The sequence below is a fragment of the Acinonyx jubatus genome, chromosome D3 (assembly GCF_027475565.1).
Source record: "Acinonyx jubatus isolate Ajub_Pintada_27869175 chromosome D3, VMU_Ajub_asm_v1.0, whole genome shotgun sequence".
Lineage (NCBI taxonomy): Eukaryota > Metazoa > Chordata > Mammalia > Carnivora > Felidae > Acinonyx > Acinonyx jubatus.
The window spans coordinates 42,916,663-42,944,324 of NC_069392.1; the positions used below are offsets into that span (position 1 = coordinate 42,916,663).

At 37.3% G+C, this 27,662-nt stretch overlaps 1 protein-coding gene across 15 annotated transcripts in view; it reads left to right on the forward strand.

Annotated features, from left to right (window-relative positions):
* GREB1L (GREB1 like retinoic acid receptor coactivator) overlaps positions 1-27,662 on the forward strand; it is a 279,671-nt gene that overhangs the window by 173,884 nt on the left and 78,125 nt on the right. For 14 of the 15 annotated variants that reach the window (XM_053206245.1, XM_053206238.1, XM_053206241.1 and 11 more), the window contains 8 exons: positions 14,203-14,331; positions 17,689-17,805; positions 18,405-18,524; positions 19,544-19,681; positions 21,316-21,501; positions 25,396-25,722; positions 26,766-26,894; positions 27,478-27,612. In XM_053206245.1, the coding sequence (XP_053062220.1) occupies positions 14,203-14,331; positions 17,689-17,805; positions 18,405-18,524; positions 19,544-19,681; positions 21,316-21,501; positions 25,396-25,722; positions 26,766-26,894; positions 27,478-27,612 (1,281 nt within the window). Of the gene's footprint in view, positions 1-14,202; positions 14,332-14,376; positions 14,560-17,688; positions 17,806-18,404; positions 18,525-19,543; positions 19,682-21,315; positions 21,502-25,395; positions 25,723-26,765; positions 26,895-27,477; positions 27,613-27,662 lie in introns of those variants that run through there. The other variant, XM_053206251.1, reaches the window with a different exon arrangement.

The window sequence follows — 27,662 nt, forward strand, 5'->3', positions numbered from 1 at the left end:
ATAGAACTACCCTACAACCCAGCAATTGCACTACTAGGCATTTATCCACGGGATACAGGTGTGCTGTTTCGAAGGGACACATGCACCCCCATGTTTATAGCAGCACTATCAACAATAGCCAAAGTATGGAAAGAGCCCAAATGTCCATTGATGGATGAACGGATAAAGAAAATGTGGTATATATATAATGGAGTATTACTCAGCAGTCAAAAAGAATGAAATCTTGCCATTTGCAGCTATGTGGATGGAACTGGAGGGTATTATGCTAAGTGAAATTAGTCAGAGAAAGACAAAAATCATATGACTTCACTCATATGAAGACTTTAAGTGACAAAACAGATGAACATAAGGGAAGGGAAACAAAAAAAATATAAAAACAGGGAGGGGGACAAAACAGAAGAGACTCATAAATATGGAGAACAAACTGAGGTTTATGGGAGGGGTTGGGGGAGGGGGGATGGGCTAAATGGGGAAGGGGCATTAAGGAATCTACTCCTGAAATTGTTGCACTGTATGCTAACTAATTTGAATGTAAATTAAAAAAAATAAAAAACAAGTTAATAAAAAGGTTTAGCAAAACAGATATTTACTGAATATCTACTGTGTTTTAGGCACTGTGCTAAACATAACTGTTACAGTGAGGTAGGTATGTGCCATTTTTCAGATTATGAAACAATCTCAGAAAGGGTTAGTATTTGGCAAAAAGAGCTGGTAAATGGCAAAATCAGAATTCAAACTCTTTCTACTTACTACTTAAATGGCTCCTTTTTTTTTTAAAGAAAGTATTTCCCCCCTAGGGATTTTGGGCTAACAGAGAGTTTTTGAACTATTGCATAAAGAGGATAAGGAGATTGTTTTGGCTTTTTTTTTTTTTTCCATTTTATTTCTTTAGCCACGATATGACAGACATTTAGCCAGGAGCTGGGAATGCCTCAAGGAGCTCATGACCTAGTGGGAGAAACAAGAAGTTACAAACCACAACATAGAGACCAGAGCTGTGACTTGCTCAAGGAACTTTCCCAGTCTGTGATTCCTCCAGTGCTTACAAGTTCCTCCTTTTAATGGATGTGAAATCACTGGTAGAGAGAATTAGGTAATCACCTGCTTACTCATTATCAAGCTAAGCACCAGGTACTACACAACAGCCCAGGGTTTGAATTCCTGCCTGAGCATGAGCAGCATCACAGGCTGTCACAGTTTGGAAATTTGGGGCTACTTCCAAATAATCAAAACCAGTAGTGTTAAATGCTAAATATGCCAATGTCCACCATCCACAATAAATTAAAGAATAGAAGCATATACAAGGTGGCAAAGATTAGGAAAATAACATAATAGGATTTACATTTTGAAGAGTTTACTCTGACCTTATCTAATGCTCATCTATGCTTTCTGATTATTCTATAATTGGTATGTTCCAAAATTTATGTTAATGAAATGGAGTAAAGAATATATATGAAACAAATTTTCAAAAATTAAAAATGAAACCATGGAGTCTGATCACATTGTCTTGAGATGAGTAAGAGTTTAGAACACCGATACTTTAGTAGACAGAGGAAAACTTGCACAAGAACGATGCTTGCCTTGTTGACCATTTTACCCGTAGATCCCACCAAGTTACTTAACACATAGTAAGTGCTCAATAAATAATTGTTAAATAAATAAATACATAAATAAATACAGCAGTGGGATTCAGTATGATAGGGACTGAAACGTGTTCTGGATTGGGAATTAAATCATTGGTGGCTTGGCAAAAACAGTTTCATTGAAATTGGATTATCCTTTAAATCACTGTGTGTAATCTAATACTGCAGTAAATTCTCACTTTGTACAATTTAAGCCATACTTCTGATGCCAGTTGTCAGTCTCCATGTAGCTATTTTCTGTATTTTAGAAATTCAATTATTACACTGTTTTGAAACATTTACACTTTTCAAAAATGTACATGTATAGATATTTGCTATATCCATATATACACAGTGAAGTTTCTCTTCCATCCCCCCTCATTTCTGCATGCCTCCACCAAACAGGTAACCATGTGTCTTTCTAGATTTTCTTTATATCTATTCAAGCAAGCACAGAGATTCTTATTTTTACACATTTCTTACTCTGAAGGCAGCATTTTGTGCATACTGCTCTGCACTTCACTTTTTCATATTGCTGTTTCTTAGAAATCTTTCCAAATCAATAAAGAGCTTCCTTGGTATTTTTTACTGTTGCAAACTGTTATACTGTGTGCCATAATTTATTTCACCTAGCCCCTATTGATGGTCATTTATATTGTTTTCAAACAGTGCAACAATGAATAACCTCAACATGTGTTATTTCTCACATGCACATAAATACCCAGGAATTACTGGGTCAAACATGTACTCATTTGTAATTCCTATAAATGCTGTAAATTACTTTCCATGGAGATTCTACCAGTACATGTGTGTCAGTTTGTATTTCCATAGCAGCTCACTGACAAAGTTTATTATTGAACTTCTGGATGTTGTCAATCTGATGGGTGAAAAATAATATCTGAGTGTGGTTTTAATTTGCATTTTCCTTGTTGACATCGAGCATCTTTACATTTTTTTAAAAGCTATTTACATCTTTTTTCTATGCACTGAAAGTTCCTTTACCTTGACTTGTGTCATAGTTTGGGTTCTGCTGGAATAATAGCCCAAAGAAAAGATTTGGGTGCCAGTGGTTTATTTGGGAAGTGATGCCTGCAAGCAGGAGTAAGCCAACCTAAGAGTGTATTTTCTGTGTTGTTGCTATAAACCAGGAAGGTTGGAATCTACCAGGTTTTCTAAGAAGCATGCAGAATGCCTCCCAGAATTATCCTTCCAAAGAATGGAAGGCTAGGACATTTATTCTTAGTCCTTCATTAGTTGAGGGCTGCCCCAGAGGTGCCATAGTTCTTCACACTTCTGGACCACAACATAGGGCTCAGAGCTTGATGGCCTTGGAGAAGCCCTTGAGATAAAAAGCTCAAAGAAGCTAGATATAAGCTTGACATAAGATGCTGCCCCAGGAATTGGAGCTCACATAGAACTGTCCACCATAGCACCCGCTGAAATCAAAGGTGGGCCAAAGGGATGTGGTATGGGGCAACAATGTATCTCCAACAGTAATCTATTCTCTTATTGACTTCTGTTGATAGGAGCATAGTGTAATTGTAAGTTATAAATATTATCCCTGGTTTATAATTTTGCTTATACTGTTTTTAAAATAATAGCTTTATTGAGATATAATTCATATATCTTACAACTTACCCATTAAAAGTATACAATTAATGGTTTTTAGTATATTTGCAGAATTTTACAGCCATCACCACAATAAATTTCAGAACATTTTCATCCAAGAGAAACCCTGTATCCATTATCAGTCATTCTCTATTTCAGTCCTCTGCTCCCAGCCCCTGGGAACTACAAATCCACTATTTTTATGAATTTGTCTATTCTGGGCATTTCATATAAATGGAATCATACAACATATGGCCCTTTGTGATTGGCTTCTTTAATTTGGCATATTGTTTTCAAGGTTCATCCATAGTTCAGTATGTATCAGTACTTCATTCCTTTTTGCTGCTGAAAAAAAATCCCATTTTATGGATATACCGTATTTTATTTATCCATTTATCAGTTGATGGACATTTGGATTGTTTCTGCTTTGAGGCTATTATTAATGATGCTGCTATGAACATTTGTGCACAGATTTTTGTGTAGACATATATTTTCCCTTGTTTCTCATTTCCTACCTATGAGTGGAATTTCTGGGTCATATGGTAACTGTATATATCCATTTGAGGAACTGTTTTCAAAATGTCTGTACCATTTTACATTCCTACTAACAATGTGTGAGGGTTCCAATTTCTCCATATCCTCACCAATAGTCTTTACTGTCTGTCTTTTTTTTAGTTTAGGCATTCTAGTGGGCATGAAGTAATATTTCATTGTGGCTTTTTTTTATAAAGCATTTTTTTTAATATTTATTTATTTTGAGAGAGAGAGCATGAGTGGGGGAGGGCTAGAAAGAGAGGGGAAGAGAAAATCCGAAGCAGGCTCCACATTGTCAGCTGAGAGACTAACGTGGGGCTCAATCTCATCAACTGTGAGATCATGATATGAGGCTGAAATCAAGAGTTGGATGCTGAACTGATTCAGCCACCCGGGCACCCCTCATTGATTTGTATTTCTCCATTGGCTAATCATGAGTTATTTGTTTCATGCACTTGTTGGTCATTTGTACATCTTCTTTGGAGAAAATGTCTATACAAATCATTTGCCCATTTTTTAGTTGAGTTATGTATCTTTCTAATTTGAGTTGTAAGGGTTTTCTATACATACTCGATACAAGTCCTTTATCAACTATATGAGTTGCAAATATTTCTCCCACTTGATGGGTAGTCTTTTCACTCTCTTGGTGGTGTCCTTTGAAGCACAATTTTTTTTTCGTGAAGTTCAGTTCATTTATTTTTTTCTTTCGTTGCTTGTGCTTTTGGTGTCCTATGTAAGAAACCATTGCCTAATCCAAGGCCATGAACATTTACTCTTATTCTCCTTCTGAGAGTGTTATAGTTTTATTATTTTTTAAGTTTTTATTTAAGTAATCTCTACACCCAATGTGGAGCTTGAACTCACGACCCTAAGATCAAGAGTTGCACAGTCTACTGACTGAGCCAGCCAGCTGCCCCTGAGAGTTACAGTTTTAGCTCTTACATCTAGTTGTTTTTTGGTTAATTTTTTGGTTAACTTCTATATATGGTGTGAAGAAGAGGTTCAAGTTTATTCTTTTGCATGGGGATTTCCAGTTGTCCCATAATCATTTATGAAAAGACTGTTTTTTTTACCTATTGAATTTTTGTGGCACCCTTGCCAAAATTTAATTGCCTGGGGTACCTGGGTGGCTCAGTCAGTTAAGTGTCTGACTTCAGCCCAGGTCATGATCTCACAGTTTGTGGGTTTGAAGTTCATGGATTTGAAACCCACGTCAGTCTCTGCACTGACAGCTCAGAGCCTGGAACCTGCTTTAGTTTCTGTGTCTCCCTCTCTCTCTCTGCCCCTCCTCCCCTTGTGCACTCTCTCTCTTAAAAATAAATAAACCTAAAAAAAATTTAATTACCCATAATATGCAATGACTTATTTCTGGACTCTAAGTGCTATTCCATTGATCTGTATGTCTACCCTTTTGTCAATGCCACCCTGTGTGTTAATTGTAGCTTTATATGAAGTTCTGAAATGATGAAGTGTGAATCCTCCAGTTTTGTCTTTCTTTTCCAAGACTGTTTTGTTATTCTGGGTCCTTTGCACTTCCAAATGGATTTTATGATGAGCTTGTCAATTTCTGCAAAGAAATTAGCTGGAATTTTGATATGGCTTGCACTGGAATTTTAGAACAATTTGGGGAATATTGCCATCTTAACAATAATAAGTCTTCTGACCCATGAGCATGAGATGTCTTTCAATTCTTTTAAAATCTTTAAAAAAATTATTGATAATGTTTTATAGTTTTCTTAGTATAAGTTTTATAGTTCTTGTATTAAATTTATTCCTAAGTATTTAATTTTTCTGATGCTATTTAAATGGAAGAAGCTTTTTCTTAATTTTACTTTTGTATCGTTTATTACAAGTGCATGGAATACAGTTGATGAATGTATCTTGATCTTCTATCCTGCAATTTTGGTGAACTCATTTATTAACCCTAGTAGTTTTGTAGTGTATTCCTTAGTATTTTTTTTTATCCACTTCATTTGAGTTATATAATTAAATGTCTGTATGCCAGGGCTGCCATAACAAAATATCACAGACTGAGTGGCTTAAACAACAGAAATTTATTTTCTCAAAGTTCTAGAGGCTGCAAGTCCAAAATCAAGGTACAGTAGGGTTGGGTTTTCCTTGGCTTGCAGATAGCTGCCTTCTTCCTACATTTTCATATGGCCCTTCTTCTGTGTGTGTGTACATCCCTGGTGTCTTTCTCTTCTTATAAGAACACCAGTCAGATGAACACCCAACCCTCATGACCTTCTTTAATCTTAATTACCTCTTTAAAGATGCTATCTCCAAATTCTGTCACATTCTTTATATATATATTCTCTATTTTTTATTTGAGAGAGAAAGAGAGAGAGAGGAAGAGAGGCAGAGGGAGAGGGGTAGAGGGAGAGAGAATGAATCCTGACACAAGACTCAATCCCATGACCCTGGGATCATGACATGATCCAAAATCAAGAGTCAGATGCTCAACCAGCTGAGCCACTCAAGTGCCCTAATACTGTCACATTCAAAGGTACTAGGCATTAAGGTTTCAAAATATGAGTTTTTGGGGGGAAGGGAACACAATTCAGTCTGTAATAATGGCATAGAAAGTTGCCAGTGATACCCTCTTGTTCATTTTTGATTTTAGTAATTTGCATCTTTTCTTTTTCTTGGGCAATCTAGCTAAAAGTTTGTCAATTTTGTCTACTCAAAAAACAAACTTGGTTTTGTTAATTTTTGCTCTTGTTTCTCTGTTCCCTACTTCACTCATTTCTGCTGTAGTCTTTATTATTTCCTTTCTTCTGCTTACTTTGAATTTAGTTTGCTCTTCCTTTTCTAGTTTTTTAAGATAGAGGTTAGTTGAGAGTTTTCTTCTGTTTTGATATAGGCACTCACAGCGATAAATTTCCCTGTGAGCACTTCTTTAATGGCATCTCATAAGTTTCCATATGTTGTTTTTTCATTTTCATTTATCTTTTTAAAAAATGTTTATTTATTTATTTTGAGAGAGAGAAAGAGAATGCACACAAGTGGGGGAGGGCAGAGAGAGAATCCCAAGCAGGCTCTGCTCTGCCAGTGTAGAGCCTGATGCTGGGCTCCATCTCATGAACCACGAGATCATGACCTGAGCCAAAGTCAGACGCTTAACTGACTGAACCACACCAGCATGCCAATCTTTTTTTTTTTTAAGTTCATTTATTTATCTTGAGAGAGAGAGAGAGAGTTGGCGAGGGGTAGAGAGAGAAGAGAGAGAGAATTCCAAGCAGGCTCCATGCTGTCAGTTCAGAGCCTCATGCGGGGCTCAAATTCATGAACCGTGAGATCATAATCTGAGCTGAAGTTGGACACTTAACCACCTGAGCCACCCAGGCACCTCTCATTTTAATTTATGTTAAAGTGATATCTAGTTTCCCTTGTGATTTCTTCTTTGACTCATTGCTTATTTAGGAGTGCCTTGTTTAATTGCCACATATTTGTGAATTTTCAAATTTCCTTCTGTAATTGATTGCTCATTTGAGGCCACTGAGGTCAGAGAATGTAGTTTGTAGGATGTAATTTCCTTTAAGTTTATTGAGGCTTATTTTATCATCTAACATATTGTCTATACTCGAGAATTTTCTCTGTGCACTTGAGAAGAATATGTATTCCGCTTTTGGTGGGAGAATGTTTTATTGCTTTCAGTTAGGTCTAGTTGATTTATAGTGTTGTTCAAGTATTCTGTTTCCTTGTTGATCACCTCCCTACTTTTTCTATTCATTATTGAAAGTGGCGTATTATAGTCTCAATCGATTACTATTGAATTGCTTATTTCTCCCTTCAATTCTGTCAGTCTTTGCTTCACGAATTTGGGGCTCTTTTTAGGTGCATGTATGTTTTTAATTTTTATGTCTTCCTAGTTAATTAATCCTTTTATCAATATAAAATATCCTTCTTTTTCTCTAATAACAATTCTTGTCTTAAAGTCTATTTTTTTCTGATACTAGTATGGCTACTCCAGTCCTCTCTAGCTATTGTTTGCATGGATATAGTATGTTTTGTCATACATATTTTTTTTAATTTTTATGTAGCTGAATTATATATATAAACCTTTTTTTTTTAATTTTTTTTTACGTTTATTTATTTTTGAGACAGACAGAGACAGAGCATGAACGGGGGATGGTCAGAGAGAGAGGGAGACACAGAATCTGAAACAGGCTCCAGGCTCTGAGCGGTCAGCACAGAGCCCGACGCGGGGCTCGAATTCATGGACCGCGAGATCTTGACCTGAGCCGAAGTCGGCTCCTTAACCGACTGAGCCACCCAGGCGCCCCTATATAAACCTTTTTCTAATGGGTTCTGTGTTTTCAACAATAGTTTGCCCTTTTCCATTTTAAGGTGATAACTCTTCCACGTTGTGTCTTATTATTTCTATATCTTCAGTTTTTGAATTTATATCTATTGTCCATTTGACTTTGTTTGGTGTTTAGTCTTAAGATGTGGGTCCATCTTAACTTTTTTCTTGTATATCCAATGGCCTCAATACAGTTTATTGAATGGGTTCATCTTCATTGTGCCTTTGAGCTACTTTTATCTTATATAAATTCTCTTGTGTATTTGCATCTATTTCTTACTGCCTTTTTTGTTATATTATTCTATTTGTCTACTAATGCACCAAGACTACAGTATTTATTGACTGAGGTTTTATAAGCCTTATTATGTCATCATATTAGGCTCCCCTCATTTCTCTTATTTTTCAGAATGTTTCCAGCTATCCTTGTGTGTTTCTTTTTTTCCTTATCAACATTACATCAATTTACCTACTTTATAAACATTCTAAGAATTCTAGTAGTTATTCTAATAATATCTAAACCCACTGGTATTTTTCTAGGATCACATTAAATTCATAAATTAACCTAGCTTGATTTCATCTTTTTTAAAGTTTATTTATTTTGAAAGAGAAAGAGAGAGCATGCATGAGTGGGAGAGGGGCAGAGAGAGAGGGAGAGAGAGAATCCCAAGCAGCTCCATGCTGTCAGCACTGGGCCCAATGCAAGGCTTGATCTCATAGACCATGAGAGCATGACCTGAGCCAAAATCAGGAGTCAGATGCTTAACCACCCGAGCCACCCAGCTGCCCCATGACTTAATCTTTTTGACATTGAATATTCCTGCTCAGAAACTTGGTATATCTTGACATTTGTTCAAGTCTATTTTCATGATATTCAGAAGTAAATATTTTTTAATTTTTAGAATCTTTAATATGAAAAGTTAAAATACATATAAAAATAGACTAGCAGTCAACAAAACTAAAAGGCAGCCTGTGGAATAGGAGAAGATATTTTCAAAGGACATATCTGATAAAGGGTCAGTATCCAAAATATATAAAGAATTTATAAAATTAAACATCTAAAAAATGAATAATCCAGTTGAAAAATGGGCAGAAGACATGAATAGACATTTTTCCAAAGAAGATATATAGGTGGCCAACAGACACATGAAAAGATGCTCATCATCATGTATTATGAGGGAAATGCAAATCAAAACTACAATGAGATATCACCTCACACCTGTCAGAATGGGTAAAATCAACAACACAAGAAACAACAGGTGTTGGGGAGGATGTGAAAAAGGGGAACCCCACATGCACTGTTGGTGGGAATGAAAACTGGTGCAGCCACTGTGGAAAACAGTATGGAGGTTCCTCAAAAAGTTAGAAATTGAACAACCCTAAAATCCAGTAATTACACTACTAGGTATTTACCCAAAGAATACAAAAATACTAATGCAAAGAGATACATGCACCCCAGTGTTTACAGCAGCAGCATCTCCAAAGCCAAATTATGGAAACAGCCCAAGTGTCCATCAACTGATGAATGAATAAAAAAGATATGATGTGATATATATATATGATATATATGATATATCATATATATCATATATATCTTTCATATCTTTTTTCTATGATATATATATCATAGAGTATTACTCAATGATTAAAAAAATGAAATTTTGCCATTTGCAATAACATTGATGGAGCTGGCCAGTATTATGCCTAATGAAGTAAGTCAGAGAAAGACAAATACCATATGATTTCACTCATGTGGAATTTAAGAAACAAACAAGTAAAGGGGAAAAAAAAGAGAGAGAGAGAGGCAAACCAAGAAACAGACTCTAAACTCTAGAGAACAAACTAATGGTTGCCAGAAGTGGGTGGGTGGGGGAATGGGTTAAATAGGTGATGGGAATTAATGAGTGCATATGTTTTGATGAGTACTGGGGGTTGTATGGAAGTGTTGAATCACTATATTGTACACCTGAAACTAATATTACACTGTCTGTAACTAACTGGAATTTAAATAAAAACTTAAAAAAAAATAGACTAATATTATGAACCAAAACCATAGACCAAGCTTTAAAATTATGAGCACATGAGTGGCAGAGCATTTGACTGCAAAATTATGAGCACATGGCCAATATTATTTAGTCTTATTTCCTTTCCCCTTCCTTCCCTCAATATTTTATTTAAAAAATTTTTTTAATGTTTATTTATTTTTGAGAGAGAGAGACAGAAGGCAAGTGGGGGAAGGGCAGAGAGAGAGGCAGAATCTGAAGGCAGACAGAATCTGAAGCAAGCTCCAGGCTCCAAGCTGTCAGCACAGAGCCTGATGTGAGGCTTAAACCCATGAACCATGAGATCATGACCTGAGCTGAAGTTGGACGCTTACCTGACTGAGCCACCCAGGTGCCCCTCTTCCATCAGTGTTTTAAAACAAATCCTGACTATAGAAAGCTTATGAAGGAAATTGAAGAAGATACAAAGAAATGGAAAAACGTTCCGTGCTCATGGATTGGAAGAATAAATATTGTTAAAATGTCAATACTACCCTAAGTAATCTACACATTCAATGCAATCCCAGTCAAAATTGCACCAGCATTCTTCTTGAAGCTAGAACAAGCAATCCTAAAATTTGTATGGAACCACAAAAGACCCCGAATAGCCAAAGTAATATTGAAGAAGAAAACCAAAGCAGGAGGCATCACAATCCCAGACTTTAGCCTCTACTACAAAGTTGTAATCATCAAGACAGTATGGTATTGGCACAAAAACAGACACATAGACCAATGGAATAGAATAGAGGCTCCAGAATTAGACCCACAAATGTAGGGCCAACTAATCTTTGATAAAGCAGGAAAGAATATCCAATGGAAAAAAGACAGTCTCTTTAACAAATGGTGCTGGGAGAACTCGACAGCAACATGCAGAAGAATGAAACTAGACCACTTTCTCACACCATTCACAAAAATAAACTCAAAATGGATGAAAGACCTGAATGTAAGACAAGAAACCATCAAAACCCTAGAGGAGAAGCAGGAAAAACCTCTCTGACCTCAGCAGCAGCAATTTCTTACTTGACACATCTCCAAAGGCAAGGGAATTAAAAGCAAAAATGAACTACTGGGACCTCATCAAGATAAAAAGCTTCTGCACTGCAAAGGAAACAATCAACAAAACTAAAAGGCAACCGACGGAATGGGAAAAGATATTTGCAAATGACATATTGGATAAAGGGCTAGTATCCAAAAGCTACAAAGAACTCACCAAACTCCACACCTGAGAAACAAATAATCCCATGAAGAAATGGGCAGAAGACATGAATAGACGCTTCGCTAAAGAAGACATCCAGATGGCCAACAGGCACATGAAAAGATGCTCAATGTCACGCCTCATCATGGAAATACAAATCAAAACCACACCGAGATACCACCTCACACTGGTCAGAGTGGCTAAAATGAACAAATCAGGAGACTATAGATGCTGGCAAGGATGTGGAGAAACGGGAACCTTGTTGCACTGTTGGTGGGAATGCAAAGTGGTGTAGCCGCTCTGGAAAACAGTGTGGAGGTTCCTCAAAAAATTAAAAATAGATCTACCCTATGACCCAGCAATAGCACTGCTAGGAATTTACCCAAGGGATACAGGAGTGCTGATGCATAAGGGCACTTGTACCCCCATTTTTATAGCAACACTTTCAACAATAGCCAAATTATGGAAAGAGACTAAATGTCCATCAACTGACTAACAGATAAAAAAGATATGGTTTATATATACAATGGAATACTACTTGGCGATGAGAAAGAATGAAATCTGGCCATTTGTAGCAATGGAATGGAACTGGAGAGTATTATGCTAAGTGAAATAAATCAGGTGGCAAAGGAGAGATACCATATGTTTTCACTCTTATGTGGATCCTGAGAAACTTAATAGAGGACGAGTGGGGAGGGGAAGGGGGAAAAAAAAAGTTACAGAGAGGGAAGGAGGCAAACTATAAGAGACTCTTGAATACTGAAAACAAACTGAGGGTTGATGAGGGGTGGGGGAGAGAGGAAAGTGGGTGATGGGCATTGAGGAGGGCACCTGTTGAGATGAGCACTGGGTGTTGTATGGAAACCAATTTGACAATAAATTATATATATATATATATATATATATATATATATATATATATATATATATATAAAATAAGAAATAAATTAAAATGTATTACAAAAATAGATTTGACCTTACAGGTAATTGTAAACGTGGCTCTGGTAAAATAACTGGAGAAATGACACTTTAGGTGTGCAAATGAATGCAATGTGGTTAACATAAAATGATGGTTTTTGCTTTGGAACAATTGTGCTAAAACATGCAATAAAGCAGGTTTGATAATAAATAAATAAATAAATAAGCAAATAGATGAAACAAATCCCGGACATTATATTAAGAAGTTTCGTAAAGTTTTCTCCATATAGTTTTGTACATTTCTTATTAAGCTTATTCCTAGGCATTTATCTATTTATTGTTGTTTATATATATGAAGACTGATTTTTGTACATTAATTTTTTCCTTTTCATTATTTTAAAAATATTGGTCTGTGCTAATTTGCATTCAGTGATTTGAAAAAGTAAGGTAAATCACAATCCTTCATAATTGATCAACTACTTTTCACCTATATGTTTACCTGGACTATTAGAAATATGCTAAAATTATAGGTATAAACCACTATAGTAAGTTACTAGCCTTGTTCCAAACAATACAATTGTGGCCCAAAACATAATGACTAACCTATATAATAGCACATCAAACTCCCCTAGGATTCCTATCCTATAAGACATAAAAAACTGTCTTCAGTTTTCTGCAGTGTTGTAATGTATATACAGTTGCTGGCCTCTATTCTTCCTATAGACCTTAAAATTGCTCCTGGGTGGTAAGTCTGGCCCCCAGAGAGGCACATTAACTCTTTTAAGCCAGTAGAAAACTCAATTTTTTTTTACTTTTTTTAGTTTTTGAGTTTTTTGAGCCATTCAAAACTCAATTTTTTGAGTTCTTATGAGGAACACTGATTAGATGTATCAGTAATCACATTGTATACAAATGCTATCTTTTAGATAATTCCTAATGTAGTACCATCAATATCCTGTTCTTTAGAACATTTTTTTCTTTTCTAATTTTCACAATCCCTTTGACCCTTGCTGGTACTAATTGATTAAGCTTTCTGGTAGAGTAGAGTCACTGATTGGGGGTCTATACTTATTTTGGAAAACTCTATTTGGCTTTAGTCTTTATATCCCCCATGGCCTGTTTCTGAAATGGCATGTGTTTTTTCTGAGCTGCATTATTTTCTGAATCCAAATGGGAACCACCTTTTGGATGTACCTAGCATTATATAGGTAAATTAATTCAAGTTTATTCCAAAAGTTAAAGCAAACTCCTTCAGCGAAAGTACTTCTTCCTACATTGCAATGACTTAGTTTGCAGAACAACTTTTAAATAACAAACTCATCTGCATAGAATTAAATATATTTAATTAAAATACAACTTTAAGGGGAACTGTGAAGATTTTTTTTAATGTTTGTTTATTTATTTATTTATTTATTTATTTATTTATTTATTGAAGGAGAGAGAGAAGGAGAGAGAAAGAGAGAGAGAGAGAGAGAGAGAGAGAGAGAGAATCCCAACCAGGTTCTACACTATCAGCACTGAGCCTGCCTCGGGGCTCGTTCTCACGAACTGTGAGATCATGACCTGAACTGAAGTCAAGAGTCAGACATAAGCCGACTGAGCCACCCAGGCACCCCTGAGATAGTTTTAATATGGCGCATAATGATATCCTTGATGCCACGTCATATGACTTTGACCAAGTTAAATGACTACTACTCCTTAAAGTAATACTACCTATCTCATTGAGTTTTTATAGGAACTCAGTGAATTGATATATTTAAAGTACATATACTAGTACCCAGCACATAGTAACTTATAGTGTTTGTTAAATACATACAAAGAAAGTGAAACCTGAATACAGAGAAAATGACTTTCTTAAAATAGGTCAAGGATAAAACTGGTATTTTACAATCTGCTTTCTCTCATTTCTTTCTTGATGAATTAACTTTCTTCCTGCATGTAAAATAGTTTCTAATTTGAACAACCTGTTTCATTTTCAAGATTCACCGATTCTCAGTCCAGCTAATTCTGCAATCAATTTAAGTGGAGCTCAGGACCTGACCCGGAATAAGAATGTTGTGAAGCCACTGGCTTTATCTTTGCAGGTTGTAGGGAAGACTTTTGCTGCAGGTGATGTTTTCCTCATTTATATTTCTTTGGTAAATACATAGTCTATAAAAGACTTATGTGAAATCCAGTTGACAATTTGCTACAAGAAAACAGAAGCTCTTTTCCTTCCAGCTGAAGACAGAAGTGGGGCTGTCTCTAATATTGTATTATTATACAAAGCTTTGTGTTCTCTGTGCTCCAACCAGAAGAGTCAAGGAATGACATTTGGCACATGGGAAGACAGAGCAGGTTGGTTTTGTTCAGCAAACATTTCTTGGGTACCTGCTATTTTGAGGAACTGAGGATACAAATATAAATAATGCTCAATCCCTGACCTCTAATGAACTAATAACCTAGTTGGGGGGATAGACCTATAGGAAGTTATTATCAGTGTACTACAGTAAATACAGCAATATGCTGGGGGAGCACAAAGGAAGGAGAGTTTTAGCCCAACATTTTAGGGAGTAATGAAGAATGAGTTCTTGGAGGAGCTTGGTCTTGAACTATGAGGAGATATTCACTGCACAAAGGAGTAGGGGAAAGATACTCCAAATTCAGGGAAAATCCAAGATCAAAGCTTGAAAGGAAAAGGAAAGAAAAGAAGCAGCATGATGTGTGCAGGAACTTCCACTGGTTTGGACTTGTTAGAACCATAAAACGTAAAACTCAGGGAGTGGCAGGAGGGGAGCAAGTAGTGGGCAAGGAAAGGGTCACAAGAGGCCAAGCTGAGAAGAATGGATTTTACTCTGTAACTTATGGAACACAGGAGTTAATCTGGTCTGATTTGAACTTGAGTTAGATCACTTGGGCAGAAAAAAAAAAAAAATAGGAAAACTAGTTGGAGGTCATTTCAGTAGTCTAGGTGAATGAGGTCCTTGACCTGGATAATAATAGGTTGTAGAGGAAGAGACATATTGAAGAACTACTCAGGAAGTAAAATCAGCAGAATTTGTCTGATTAATGTAAGCATGAAGTGTAAGAAGGGGTCTCGGGTCTGCATCCATCTTTCTGCTAATGGTGATGCCATTACTTAAGACAGAAAATACAGAAGAAGGAGCAGGTTCTCCAGGAGGAGATTGTGAGTTCAACTTTGGACATGTTAAGTTTGAAATGCCCAAGTGGAATAATCCAAGTGGAGCTGCTCAACAGTCATCTAATTTATTGTACATGAGGTTAAAATCACCGGTGGGGGGTTGCCTGTGTGGCTCATTCAGTTAAGCGTCTGACTCTTGTTCTCAACTTGGGTCTTGATCTTAAGGTTCTGAGTTCAAGCCCCATATTGGAGCCTACCTAAAAAAAAAATCACCAGGGTAAATAGTATCTGCTAAGGGGAAAGGTAGGAGAAGGCAAGCTGTTAACAAGGATAATATTTTCGAAAATTCCAGTGTTTAAGGAAAATAAATGGTCAGAGAGGCAGAGGAAGAATGAGAAGAGAGCTTATCATTCTTGGAAACTTTACAAGTTTCTTATTCTGTTCCAACAGTTCTTGTAGAATCTACCTTCTGGTTAGATTATAGACTTGAACAAACTGAATCCAAGTTATTACAATATTTTAAAAATTAGTGAAATTATAGATCTTGGCAGTAACCAGCATAGTTGCTAAAACCATCAGATGGACTGATGGACAACTTAAAAAAATTTTTTTAATGTTTATTCATTTTTGAGAGACAGAGAGAGACAGAGCACGAGCAGGGGAGGGGCAGAGAGAGAGGGAGACTCAGGACCTGAAGCAGGCTCCAGGCTCTGAGCTGTCAGCACAGAGCCTGATGCGGGACTTGAACCCACGAGCTGTGAACTAAGCCAAAGTCAGATGTTTAACCAACTGAGCCACCCAGGCACCCCTTGATGGACAGCTTTATAATTTGAGGATTAAGATAACAGCTCTTGAACGCCCTGCTCTTTCTTAACATGACAAGAAGAGAGAAACCAGTTATTATGTGCCTGCTGATGGAAGAATATAACACTATTTATGAGATATGCTTGTCCCAAAATTCAATCCTGAATCTGAGCCAACCTCTGTATCTAACAATTAGTATATAGGAAAGAGGGGACATTAAATGATGCCATAGATAGTCAATCAGCAAAATTCAGAAAATGAGAAATTCTGCCAGATTTTCAGCAAATTAACTGGAAGAAAGAAAAAGAAGAAGGGGGAATCCTATAGATTAAAGGAGGTTTAAGGAGAGGTGGGGGGGGGAGGATATAACTGACACCCTAAAGAGTCTGGGAAACTCAGCAAAAATTACATAATCTTAAGTCTACTTGCAGTGTATGACCTTACCCTGATTCAAACAAATTATTCTTTTTTTTTTCAAATTATTCTTAAAATTTGTGAGACAATCCATGAAATGTGAACACTATATTTTTATTATATGAATAAATAATTGTGAACTTAAAAAAAGAGGTTTAAGGGACATAAAAACTAAACAATGTGTAGATGCTTTTTGAACCTTCCTTTTTGAGGAAGTCCACTGTAAAAAAAACTATTTCTGAGATAACTGGGGGGAAATTTGAATATTAATGGGATATTTGATATTAAGAAATTATTAATCATGGATAATTTTAAGTATAATAATGACATTACAGTTATGTTCTTAAATTTTTTTAATGTTTATTTATTTGTGAGAGAGGGAGAGACAGAGTACGAGTGGGGGAGAGGCAGAGAGAGAGGGAGACACAGAATCTGAAGCAGGCTCCAGGCTCTGAGTTGTCAGCACAGAGCCCAACATGGGCTTGAACTTGAGAACTGTGAGATTATGACCTGAGCCCAAGTTGGATGCTTAACCAACTGAACTACCCAGGTGCCCTTATTACAGTTATGTTCTTAAGAGTTCTTTTCTTTTAGAAACTCATTTAGAAACATTTATGGATGAAATGATATAAATAAGTTTGCTTCAAAATAATCTATAGCAAGTATATGTGTATGTTGGGTGAGGGGGAAGGGAGAGGGAGTATAGATAAAGCAAGATTGGCTATGTGTTGATAACTGTTGAAGCTGGGTGATAGGTATGTAATTTATTATACTATTTTCTCCACTTTTGTATATGTTTGAAAATTCCCAAGATATAAAATAAAAACAAAACAAAACAAAACAACTTTCTCTTTCTTCCACCCACCATCTCCAAAGGCTTCACTGAAAATGATTGTAAAAGATCTCTTAGGATCCCAGAAAATTATTTTTAGGTGACATTTCGTTTTGAAGAAGGTACCAGTCTTATGGTTGTAGTCAGTTTTACACAACTGTACTGTCCAGTCCGTGAGATGTCTTTGAATCCTGCAGTGTGCGGTTTATCAAGATTGCATGTGGAAAAATTCAGTGTCACAGAATGCAGTGTCCTGCTCAGCCTCTGTTCTGAGTCTTCCTCTCATGTGGTACAGATGCTGCTAATGGAAACAGTAGCCATGGAGCGAAGAGCAGTGCCTCCAGCTCTACTCCAGCCCGCCCAGGAAATTACTCATTATCACCAAGACCTAGCTATGCATCAGGAGACCAAGGTACAATACCCATCTTAGAGTTTTGAAAGAATGTACCTAAATTATGGAAGAAGTGCTATGGAGTTTGGAGTGATGAATTATCTGACAGTACACTCCCAGTTTTTCCTTAGCTTCTCGTCCAAAGTTTTGAAGGTTTATGATTGGTGTGAACAAAGATGATTAAATATCTTGGTGATTTACAAGGATGAGCCTCACTAGAAAATAGTGTTGAAACAGATGTAAAAGGAAATGTCTTGAAAAACCATGAGCCTTGCTGACCAAGATACAGAGTTCAAGGTTCTTCTCTATAGTGTGACTCTGGGCAAATCTGAGCCTTCCTTTAACCACCTACAAAATTGGTATAAAAATATACTTATCCTACAACTTCACAGGGTTGTTGGCAGAATTAAATGAAATAATCTGGGTAAAACTGTAAATTGTAAAACAGCATACAAATGTGAGGTGGTATTGTTAGGGTGACTTTTTCTAATTTTATCTTTACCTCTAGAAGAGTGGCTTAGACTTTCTGAGTATAATCAAATTAAAGGCCCCATGTTACTCTGAATTCTCTTATTTCTTCCACTAGTAAGGACAAGGCTCATCTTTCTTTTTGCCTTCAGCTACCATGTTTATTTCTGGGCCACCAAAGAAACGACACCGGGGATGGTATCCTGGGTCACCTGTCCCCCAACCTGGTTTAGTTGTACCTGTTCCTACAATTCGCCCTCTTTCAAGAAGTGGTAAGATGGGTTTTAAGTTTTTTTGTTTGTTTGTTTTTTTAATTAGCAGAGGTGTCTTCTTTCCCTGAACCATTGGAGATAAATTTCCTTAATCATTATGTCCTGTATTATGTAAGGAAATTAATAGTAGCTGATATTTTGTCCCCATCACATCTGTCTTCCCTAAAAGTACATGTGTCATCACAATGGATCTTAAGTTAGCATCTGGCTTTGTTTTGGCCCACAGTATCAATAAGCCATTCTTTACATGTGGCATGATGCTAGTAGCCCACCAGCACAGGTCACAAATGGACTTGTTTTGCCGTTGTGCTATTAGATATGTTCTCCTGAGCTCTGGTTCCTTATGTGACCTGCACCTATTATTTCTGGTCTAGAAACCACCCCCACCCCCCAAAAAAACCCAACTTGTTCTCCTTTATAATAACCAAGCCATAGCCATTGGGTACCTACTGTTAAATGTTCAAACACTAGTCTACCTTGCTGTATTAAGCACAGACAAATGTAAACATGCCAATTCTAAGACATGGATGGGATTCTTCAAAAATTTGTTTAGTTTTAAAGACTACATAGAGATTCTATATATACAAAGAATTATGCCCATATGTTACTGGGTTTGACTCTAGATAGTATTGATTAGTGATGAGTTTGACCTTCTTCACTGTTTTTGGAATTTTCCAATTCTCTATAATGAACAGATAAGCCACGATAATTGGAGTGGAGGTGGGGAGTTAACTATGAAACAGAATCCAAAAGATTGCATGTGGAAAAACAACTAGGAAAAACTATGAAAATGCTAAATAGTAGTTATCTCCAGATGATATGATTTATGGTTGATTTTTTTCCTTTTGTTTTTGTCACTTCTAATTTTATATAATAAACCATGAATTACTTTAATTAAAGAAAAATGGACGATTAGACTTCTAAAACTTCTATATTAAAAGTATTAAGACTGTTGATTTCAGTTGTATTTCACTTAGCTTTCATGTCTAATCCTTCTTGTCAAACAACTTTTTTTCCAGAGTCCCTTTTATCTGCCCCAGTTCCACAGACCCCATTAACTGGAATTTTACAACCTCGACCCATTCCTGCAGGGGAAACTGTAATTGTTCCTGAAAACCTGCTGACTAACTCAGGAGTTAGACCAGTAATTCTGATAGGTAAGGGGAAAGAATTCCAAATTGCCTGTGTCTGCTGGCATCTAGTACTGTTTCTTCATTTCATTCTTCATATATTTATCCATATTTGTTCATGCATGTATTCATTTATCCATTTATTAATTCTTTCAGCTTTTATTGGCCAGCTCTCTCATGCTATATTAAACATGTGACTAGAAGTTGGAAATAAGGCAGTCTATTTGCCTGCAGGGAATACTGTTAGGTAGGGAGTCTATCATTTAAATAAGTACAACATTGTGATACTTGAGCTAGTACAGGTTCACAACCAAGAACTACAAGAACTCAGAGGAGAGAGAGCTTAACTTTGCCTGGAGGGAGTCTGAAAAGACTTCTCAGAGGTGATGTTTCAGTTAGTTCCTGAAGGGTTGGCAAGAGTGGACAAGGTGGGGAAAAGGGAGCCAAACCACAGAGAAATGAAAAAACAAGCTGAACCAGCTAACAGGCCCCATTCAGGAGAACAAAGAAGTCCCAGAGTTGCATATCTGAACCATGGAGAAGCATCTGTGAATTAGTATGTTTATAGAGTCTGAGTGTTTCCAAGATGTCTATAAGTAGAGGTGCAGACATTTAGAGGTCTCTAGATTCCAGGACTAACTTAGTGCTTTTCAGACTCACATCAAGAGTCACCTCATTTGGGTGCTATCCTAGATCAGAAGGAGACTACCTGCTTTACCTTTGGAACTGAACAGATAGGGTGTATAAGCTCCACTGAATCTTTAGGGTATGTCTATGTGAGGTGTTATCTGCTTCTTTTGGTTGACTGGAGCCTACTGACATGGATGGTTTTGCTTCAAGCCCTGTCCTTTATCAGGCTGCCCTATCCACTGCTCTTGGGCCTATAGGCACTGGGAGAACCCCAGTTGTTTAAATTCCATATGGTCAGGAAGTTCTTATTGAACACCTGAGTGGCATGCATAATGCAGCTAAGTCTTGGAAAGATATTTGGAACATGGGACCATTTGGTGTCTGCCTTTTAGAAGGTCTCACAGAGGGACTGCGCTCTTTACCACACCACCAAAATAGGGTACATTTCAACATATTTTTGTCCTATCTACTTCTAAGATAATTTGAGGCTGTTTATGGACATTTAAGAAGGGAACATAAAAATAACTAAGATAGCACAAAGAGTAGGAACCTGCAAGTACCAGTGACTAGAAGAATATTGCTGGTGATCAATGAGTTTAGCTTTTTAAAATGTTTAAGAAAACCTCAGGAAATGAAACATGTTATTGTAATTTGTGTTCTGTCGTCTTATGTGGAAAGAAACTTGATCAAGAATTTTATTGGAAAATATTTTATCATTGCAGTTTTACAAAAGGATACAGAGATGTTTTGCAAATTCTCATCAATTCTCTGTGGCAGATATAATATTAACATGTCCTTTCTGTGGGAAACAGAGATAATATAATCTGAGTCTTTTGCTTCCTGTTCATCTGATTTAATATAAGTGAGAAGCATCTGAGTGAATTCCCTAGGATATTTGAGTGATTTGTTTGGTAGTCACCTAAGAGGGCAGGAAACTTTGTTAAGCATCTTTAATCCTAGTTGAGCAAGTATACCTGGTTGGACCTCAAAAAGAAATGTTGAACTTTATTGACCTGCTTCTATTGGGGCAGGCTATGGCACTTTACCCTATTTCTATGGAAATGTTGGTGACATTGTTGTGAGTCCTCTGCTGGTGAATTGCTACAAGATTCCACAGTTGGAAAACAAAGATTTGGAACATTTAGGGTTGACTGGCAGCCAGCTCCTGAGTGTGGAAAACATGATTCTTCTGACGATACAGTATCTTGTGCGACTGGGTAAGCAATTTTTAATAATTATTTGATGGTGACGATTTTTATTCTTTTCACAACATGGTTTTTTTCCCTTTCTTTCCCCACTTTCTCATATTCGTCTATTTGTCCATCTCTTACTTTCCCTTTCATTTGTAACATTCTTTTCCTTCAGCCCCACCCTCTATGACTGTTCCCTTTCTTCTCCCGTTTCTTTTCTTCTCCTTTCTGCCACTGGCCTGTTTTTTTCCCCACTTCTCTCTTGCCTAACCTCCCTACCCTCTGGCTTTGCTTGTGTCCTAGAAGAGATAAATTGCTCCACCTAGTGTCCAGTTTCATGATGGTCCTAAGGTCTCCAGAGTAGTTAATATAGGCAGAACCTCAAAGGGCTATGGCCATGTTTACCCTCCTCCCTTGGAGAGTCTGTCCAAGCCACCTTTCCAAAAATGCACCTGTCATCTGGACTGAAAATATAGCCATTGTCTTAGACAATTATTTTACAGTTTTCCACTTAGCCTTTTTATCTTGTTTATCCACTGTCCCTACATCCATTTTTTTTTCTTCTGCAGCTACACCCCTTTGATGTAGTCCCATCGTGTTTTCCTTCATTGAGGCAGTAACTGTGGACCTCCCTGGAAGGCTCTGTAGGATGTAGGGTAAAGGAGATACATAGGTCATGAACCCTTCACTTCCTCTCTTTGGTATATCCTCCAGAGGCCCACAGTGGGTGTGTGCAGGTGTCCTGACAATACTGTCCTGGCTCAGCAGCATTTACATTGCAATGTCCTTTATTTTGCAAACTGCAGCAGGTCATCTAATATGCAGCCTAATTATACACTCAGGACTTCAAGCCACTGATTTACTTAGGAAAATGTTCAAGATGTAATATTACATAGAAGAAATTTTCCATCTGCATTCTTAGGAATTATTTTAATGTTTGAAAATATATAAGTGTTAAATAATAAAAATACTGGGCTAACCAATGCTAAAAACAAAACAAAAGCTTCAGCCAACCGGATTCAGTCTTTGGAGCATCAGCTAGCACCTGTGGCTGTAAGTGTTGGTACCCTGACAGTGAAGGCCTGCTTTGACATGGGCTTTTGAAACATGGAAGGCTTCAGATATCACTTTGATGGTAAACATAGGACTTGCTAATCATGTTGATTAGTGGGTAATAAAATTATAAAAACCACCTCTGTCTGCAGCTCATTTGATGTCATAATTTTAATTGCTACATACACTGACTTTTAGCTATGTTCTAAGATCTAAGAGCGACCTCCAAATGCATCCAGAATTAGTAAAACAAGCCTGCATAGAGTAATTCTATTGGCAGGCCAAGCCAGTCAGCACAGCATTTTTTTCAATCTTAATAACAATTTATCAAAGTCCAAGTTAATTAAATGAACTAAATGGTCAAGACAAAATGGCTTCCCTCAAATTACTATAAAAGCTCTTATCTTAAAAAAAAAAGGAAAAGAAAAATCTCTATTCAATCAGACCTCTTGTCTGCCTTGCAAGATCAGTTCTTTCTGGAGTTTTACTGGCAGCCAATTAATATATCTCTCAATGTGCAACATGACTGGCTATTTCTTTTTTTTTTTTAATCTAAATTTTGCATGTTAGGATACCTATTCTCAACAACTCCCTTCTTCTTCTCAAAAACTCCCTTGAGTTTTTGTTTGTTTGTTTTGCCTTCAAGGTTTTGAAGAAGGCAGCAAGAACATTTTCATATATACTGTAGATTATAGATAGACTTTTTTTTTTTAATCCAAACTTTTAGAAGAACAGGTCTAATACTTTGATGGCTCAGCTACGTGGGTGTAACAGAGAAGAGAAAAGCAAGATTCTTCAAAATGAACAGGTCTTTCCACTAGAGTCGCTTCAAAAAAAAAATCCATCTGTTATTTCACAGTCTGAAAACCTTTTGAAGTAGATAATGAAATCAGCAAATCCAGTGATTATTGAAAGGCTCTGAGTCTGTTGGAACCTTGTCTTTTCTTAAGGTAGCTCTATCTGAAAAGCCATCAAAAAAAAAAAAAAGCCATCAGAACTGATGCTTAGGCTGAGTTGCTGGAGACCAGCAGTTGATGGGAAAAAATTACTATTATCAAGCTTGTGGGAAGTGGAGAAAAGGCTCCTGCAATTTGGCCATAAAGGCTGAGGATGAGGAAATGATGGGAGGTGATTGGAAGCAAGGCATTTTGCTCTTTTACCTCATTTAAACTTTGGTACATTTTTCTCCACTTCTCAATTCCTAACAGTAGTTCCTTCGAAACTCTGTAAAAGTGAATTTTAAGGCAGTAGAGAATGCTATGAACATGTTTGATAATTTTATTTTCCCAGAATGCCTTTATATTTGAAATTAATTATACTGCTTCATAGAACATGTTACTCAATCACGGTTTGGAGTGGATCTTATGGACACACCTATGAACCAGGCCTCTGAGCCTTCAGGTGGTCTGTCTGTGAGAGGCAGTAGGGAATGGCAGACAGAACCACTTGCTTTTGGGCTGTCATTTATTCTGATGGAAGAAAGCTTTAAATAGACAGCCACCTTCCCTTCATCTCATTTGTACTGTGCATTTGTATAGTTGATACAAATCTATACGCTTTGAGCTCACCACCTACTATGTACCTAATGACCACTAATCATGATGCTAATTTGATAAAGCAAAATGAAGATAGAAGCTTTGGTGGTTCCCAGGTGATAAGATGGCATCCACCTCCCTATAGCAAGCAATTGGGGAGGGCATAAGAAACATTAACATAATGTATGCATTGCAGTGTTCTTGCCCTCTTTCCATGGACAGCATTAAAAAAACTCTGTGAGGATTTAATTTTCCATATCCTTAAAATATTACTAAACCTTCATTTTCTTACTTTCCCAGAGAACATGGGTGGTGGCCTGGGAGGGAACTTAAATCCCTATTAGTGGAAGGAGAGATTTCTGACTCATTCAAGGTGCCTCTTCTCATACAGAAGTGCAGTCCCTTAAACCTGTATTCTTTCCCAAGGGGATTTTAATACTGGATTCTGAGGCTATTGCTTGATCTTGGGTCACAGACACTGAGGGATCTGTATCTGTCTACTGGAGCCTGACTTTCAAATCTCAGGTCTGCACAGCAAAAGAAATCACTGAAGAGAGGTAGTGAGCATAGGAATTCATCTGAGTCACTTGGATGCCAAACATTGACTTGCTTGCTTTGTCCTACAGACTGGCTGAGTTTTAAAGAGAAGCAGAGAAACAAAACACCCCTCATTGCAGGGACTGCCAGTCACCCACACAAATTTAGCCTATCATAACCACAGCTGGAGGAAAGGGCCAAACACCATTCTTAACAATCCAGAATGCTGGGGGAACAGCTATATGACAGTGACATTCTCTATCTAGGGGAAGTGTGTGGCTGCTTAAATATAAGCTAAAATAAAAAACACTTAAACTTAATTTTCCTAAGGACAGTATGCCTTAGAATAGATACAGATGCAATACATTAAACTGTTTTTCAAAGTAGCTATAAATAAATTGAGAAATGGGTGAAACCTAAAGTTTAGCTTCTTCCCTCCTGAGTCATTAACCATGTCTGTAACACCACGTTTAACAGGTCAACGAATATACCACCTTCAGGGACAACCCCCTAAGGAATTGATACTCTCTCTCAGTATATCCTCTTTTAAAAATATCATGAATAGCATAAAGGAAAACAGAAGCCTGCATCTTTTTTTAATATTGAGGCAGAGAGAAGGTAATTTCACAATGGAAAATGGTTAGTTGGGGTCCATACTTGCGGCCCCAACAGGAAAAAGAGCCCATTTGCCCAGTTGGAGTATGGTGGAAGGACCGTACACGGACATATGTGTGTGTTTCTCTCCTTTCTAGCCATGATATTTTTAAAATTCTAGCTGTAATTCTCTTCAATTTAGGTCCTGATCAGATACCTCTCAGGGAAGAATTTGAGCAAATCATGCTGAAAGCTATGCAAGAATTTACTCTGAGAGAGAGAACCCTGCAGATGGGTGCTCAGTGTGCACCTGTGTCTCCAGGACAGCTCCCCTGGCTGGCTAGACTAATTGCCAGCGTATCTCAAGACTTGGTTCATGTGATTGTGACCCAGAACTCTTTGGCAGAGGGCATTTCAGAGACGTTGAGGACTCTCAGTGAAATGAGACACTATCAAAGACTACCAGATTATGTCGTGGCAATTTGTGCATCGAAAATCAGAGGAAATGAATTTTGTGTGGTAGTACTAGGTGAGTCATGTTTTTTTAGGGTTTTTTTTTAATCTATTCATTCAATCATCTGTCCATTTATTGGGTGTTCAAGCATCCTTGTAATTAATCTCTAATTGCTCCAACTTGAGTTCTTCCTCCTAATTTTAACTTTTGTTTTTCTCCTCAGATCAGATTTTTGTAGCCCTTAGTTTGACTGGTGTCCCTGTCAGCTGGTTGTGAGAACATTATTTCAAAGCATACCCTAGTAATAGATACCCTTGTCTCAAGTAACTTCTGTTCTTAAAAGGTTTTGGAAATGTTACCACTTTAGCATGTGATAAAGCCATTGCCACAGGTGGCCTAAGCCAGTTAATCAAATTTGGCAGGAACTTAGCTCATATATTCACCTCCTCACTAAAGAGGATACTTATGTTGTAACATTGACTCTAAAGAAAAGGTTCAGGAGGTTGGTACATTACAAAATGTGTTTTTGTTCTTTGTGCAATTTTCTGTCAGGCACCATCGTGAGTAGCCAGCCATCTGAATTAAATTTGCTTTTTTTCTCTCTAGTGAAAGGCTCTCACCTGTTCCTACTAAAAAAGCCAAGCGCCCTCACTTTGGCAAAACCTGCCTGCCCATCTCTCTATGACATATGACATAAATCTCTTTCAGAAAGTATAATACATTATTTTTTTTAATTTTCATTTGAGAAAACAATTAAACGTCTTAAACTTACATTTTTAATACAGATATTCATAATAGCCATGCAAACACAGTTCTTAAAGGTTTTTCACATTCTCCCCTAGTCTTTAAACACATGTACAGTATGTTTGCACTTATGTTACAAACATAAGGTATATCATTTTTGCCCTTGATCATCTAACATTTTATTATAAACATTTTCTGTTTAAAATTGTCATTTTAAATGCTGAGTAATTGTCCATCTTTCTATGTGCCCTAATTTCCTTAACCAAGTCTCTGTAGTTACTTACTTCAGTTGTTTCCAATTTTTGCTATTATAAATCATATTTTAGTGAGTATTTGTTCATGGATGCATCACCTCCTCTCCCTCTGTTCTGCAGGTCAGCATCAGTCCAGAGCTCTGGCAGAGAGTATGCTCACCACAAGTGAGTTTTTGAAAGAAATTAGTTATGAGCTCATCACAGGAAAGGTCAGTTTCCTGGCATCGCATTTCAAAACCACATCATTAGGTGAGTGGTTGTAGGATTCAGCAACACTGACAGCCCCTAACTATGTGATTTTCTGAATTTAAATCTTAGCCTGTCAAGGAGATGAGTGTGGAGCTTGAACTTGCCAGCCGACCTTCCCTCATTCGGAATGGTTTATCCTCAGTATTTTGTTACTGACACAACAAGGGGTCCAGAGGAAGGCATGCAGGCACTAATATGGAGGGCCTCCGCTCAGCCACTATTTAGTGATGTGACCTTGGGAGAGATTCTGCCTCCCCAGATCTGTTTTCTAATATGTCAAATGGAGATAGAATGATCCCATCCTGCCCGCTTTGAGTATTATGGAGGTCAAGAGAGATATGCCATGTGAAAGCATACAAATTGTAAGCACAATACAAATGAGAGTAGCTCTGGCTATAGAGATACTCTACAGGCATGGCCAAGTGTAAACTCAGACATAAAAAGCTGGCTGAGTAAACCCAGACAGGAAAAGCTGGCTGACTGACAAATCTTGATGAGAACCCAGCTTAGGTGCCCAATTTGGAGACTGATAGAAATGTATCATTCCTTGTAATCTTCTTATCTCTGCTTTATTGTGTAATAGGCGATGACCTGGACAAGCTTCTAGACAAAATGCAACAAAGAAGAGGAGAGAGTGTGGTTACGCCCTTCAACGGAGACCTTCACGAATGTGTGTCAGCTCAGGAGGCTGCCACTATGATTCCCACGCAAAACCTGGGTAACGTCACCTCAGACCAAAAGGAGGAAATAGAAGCTAAGTCATTCTGA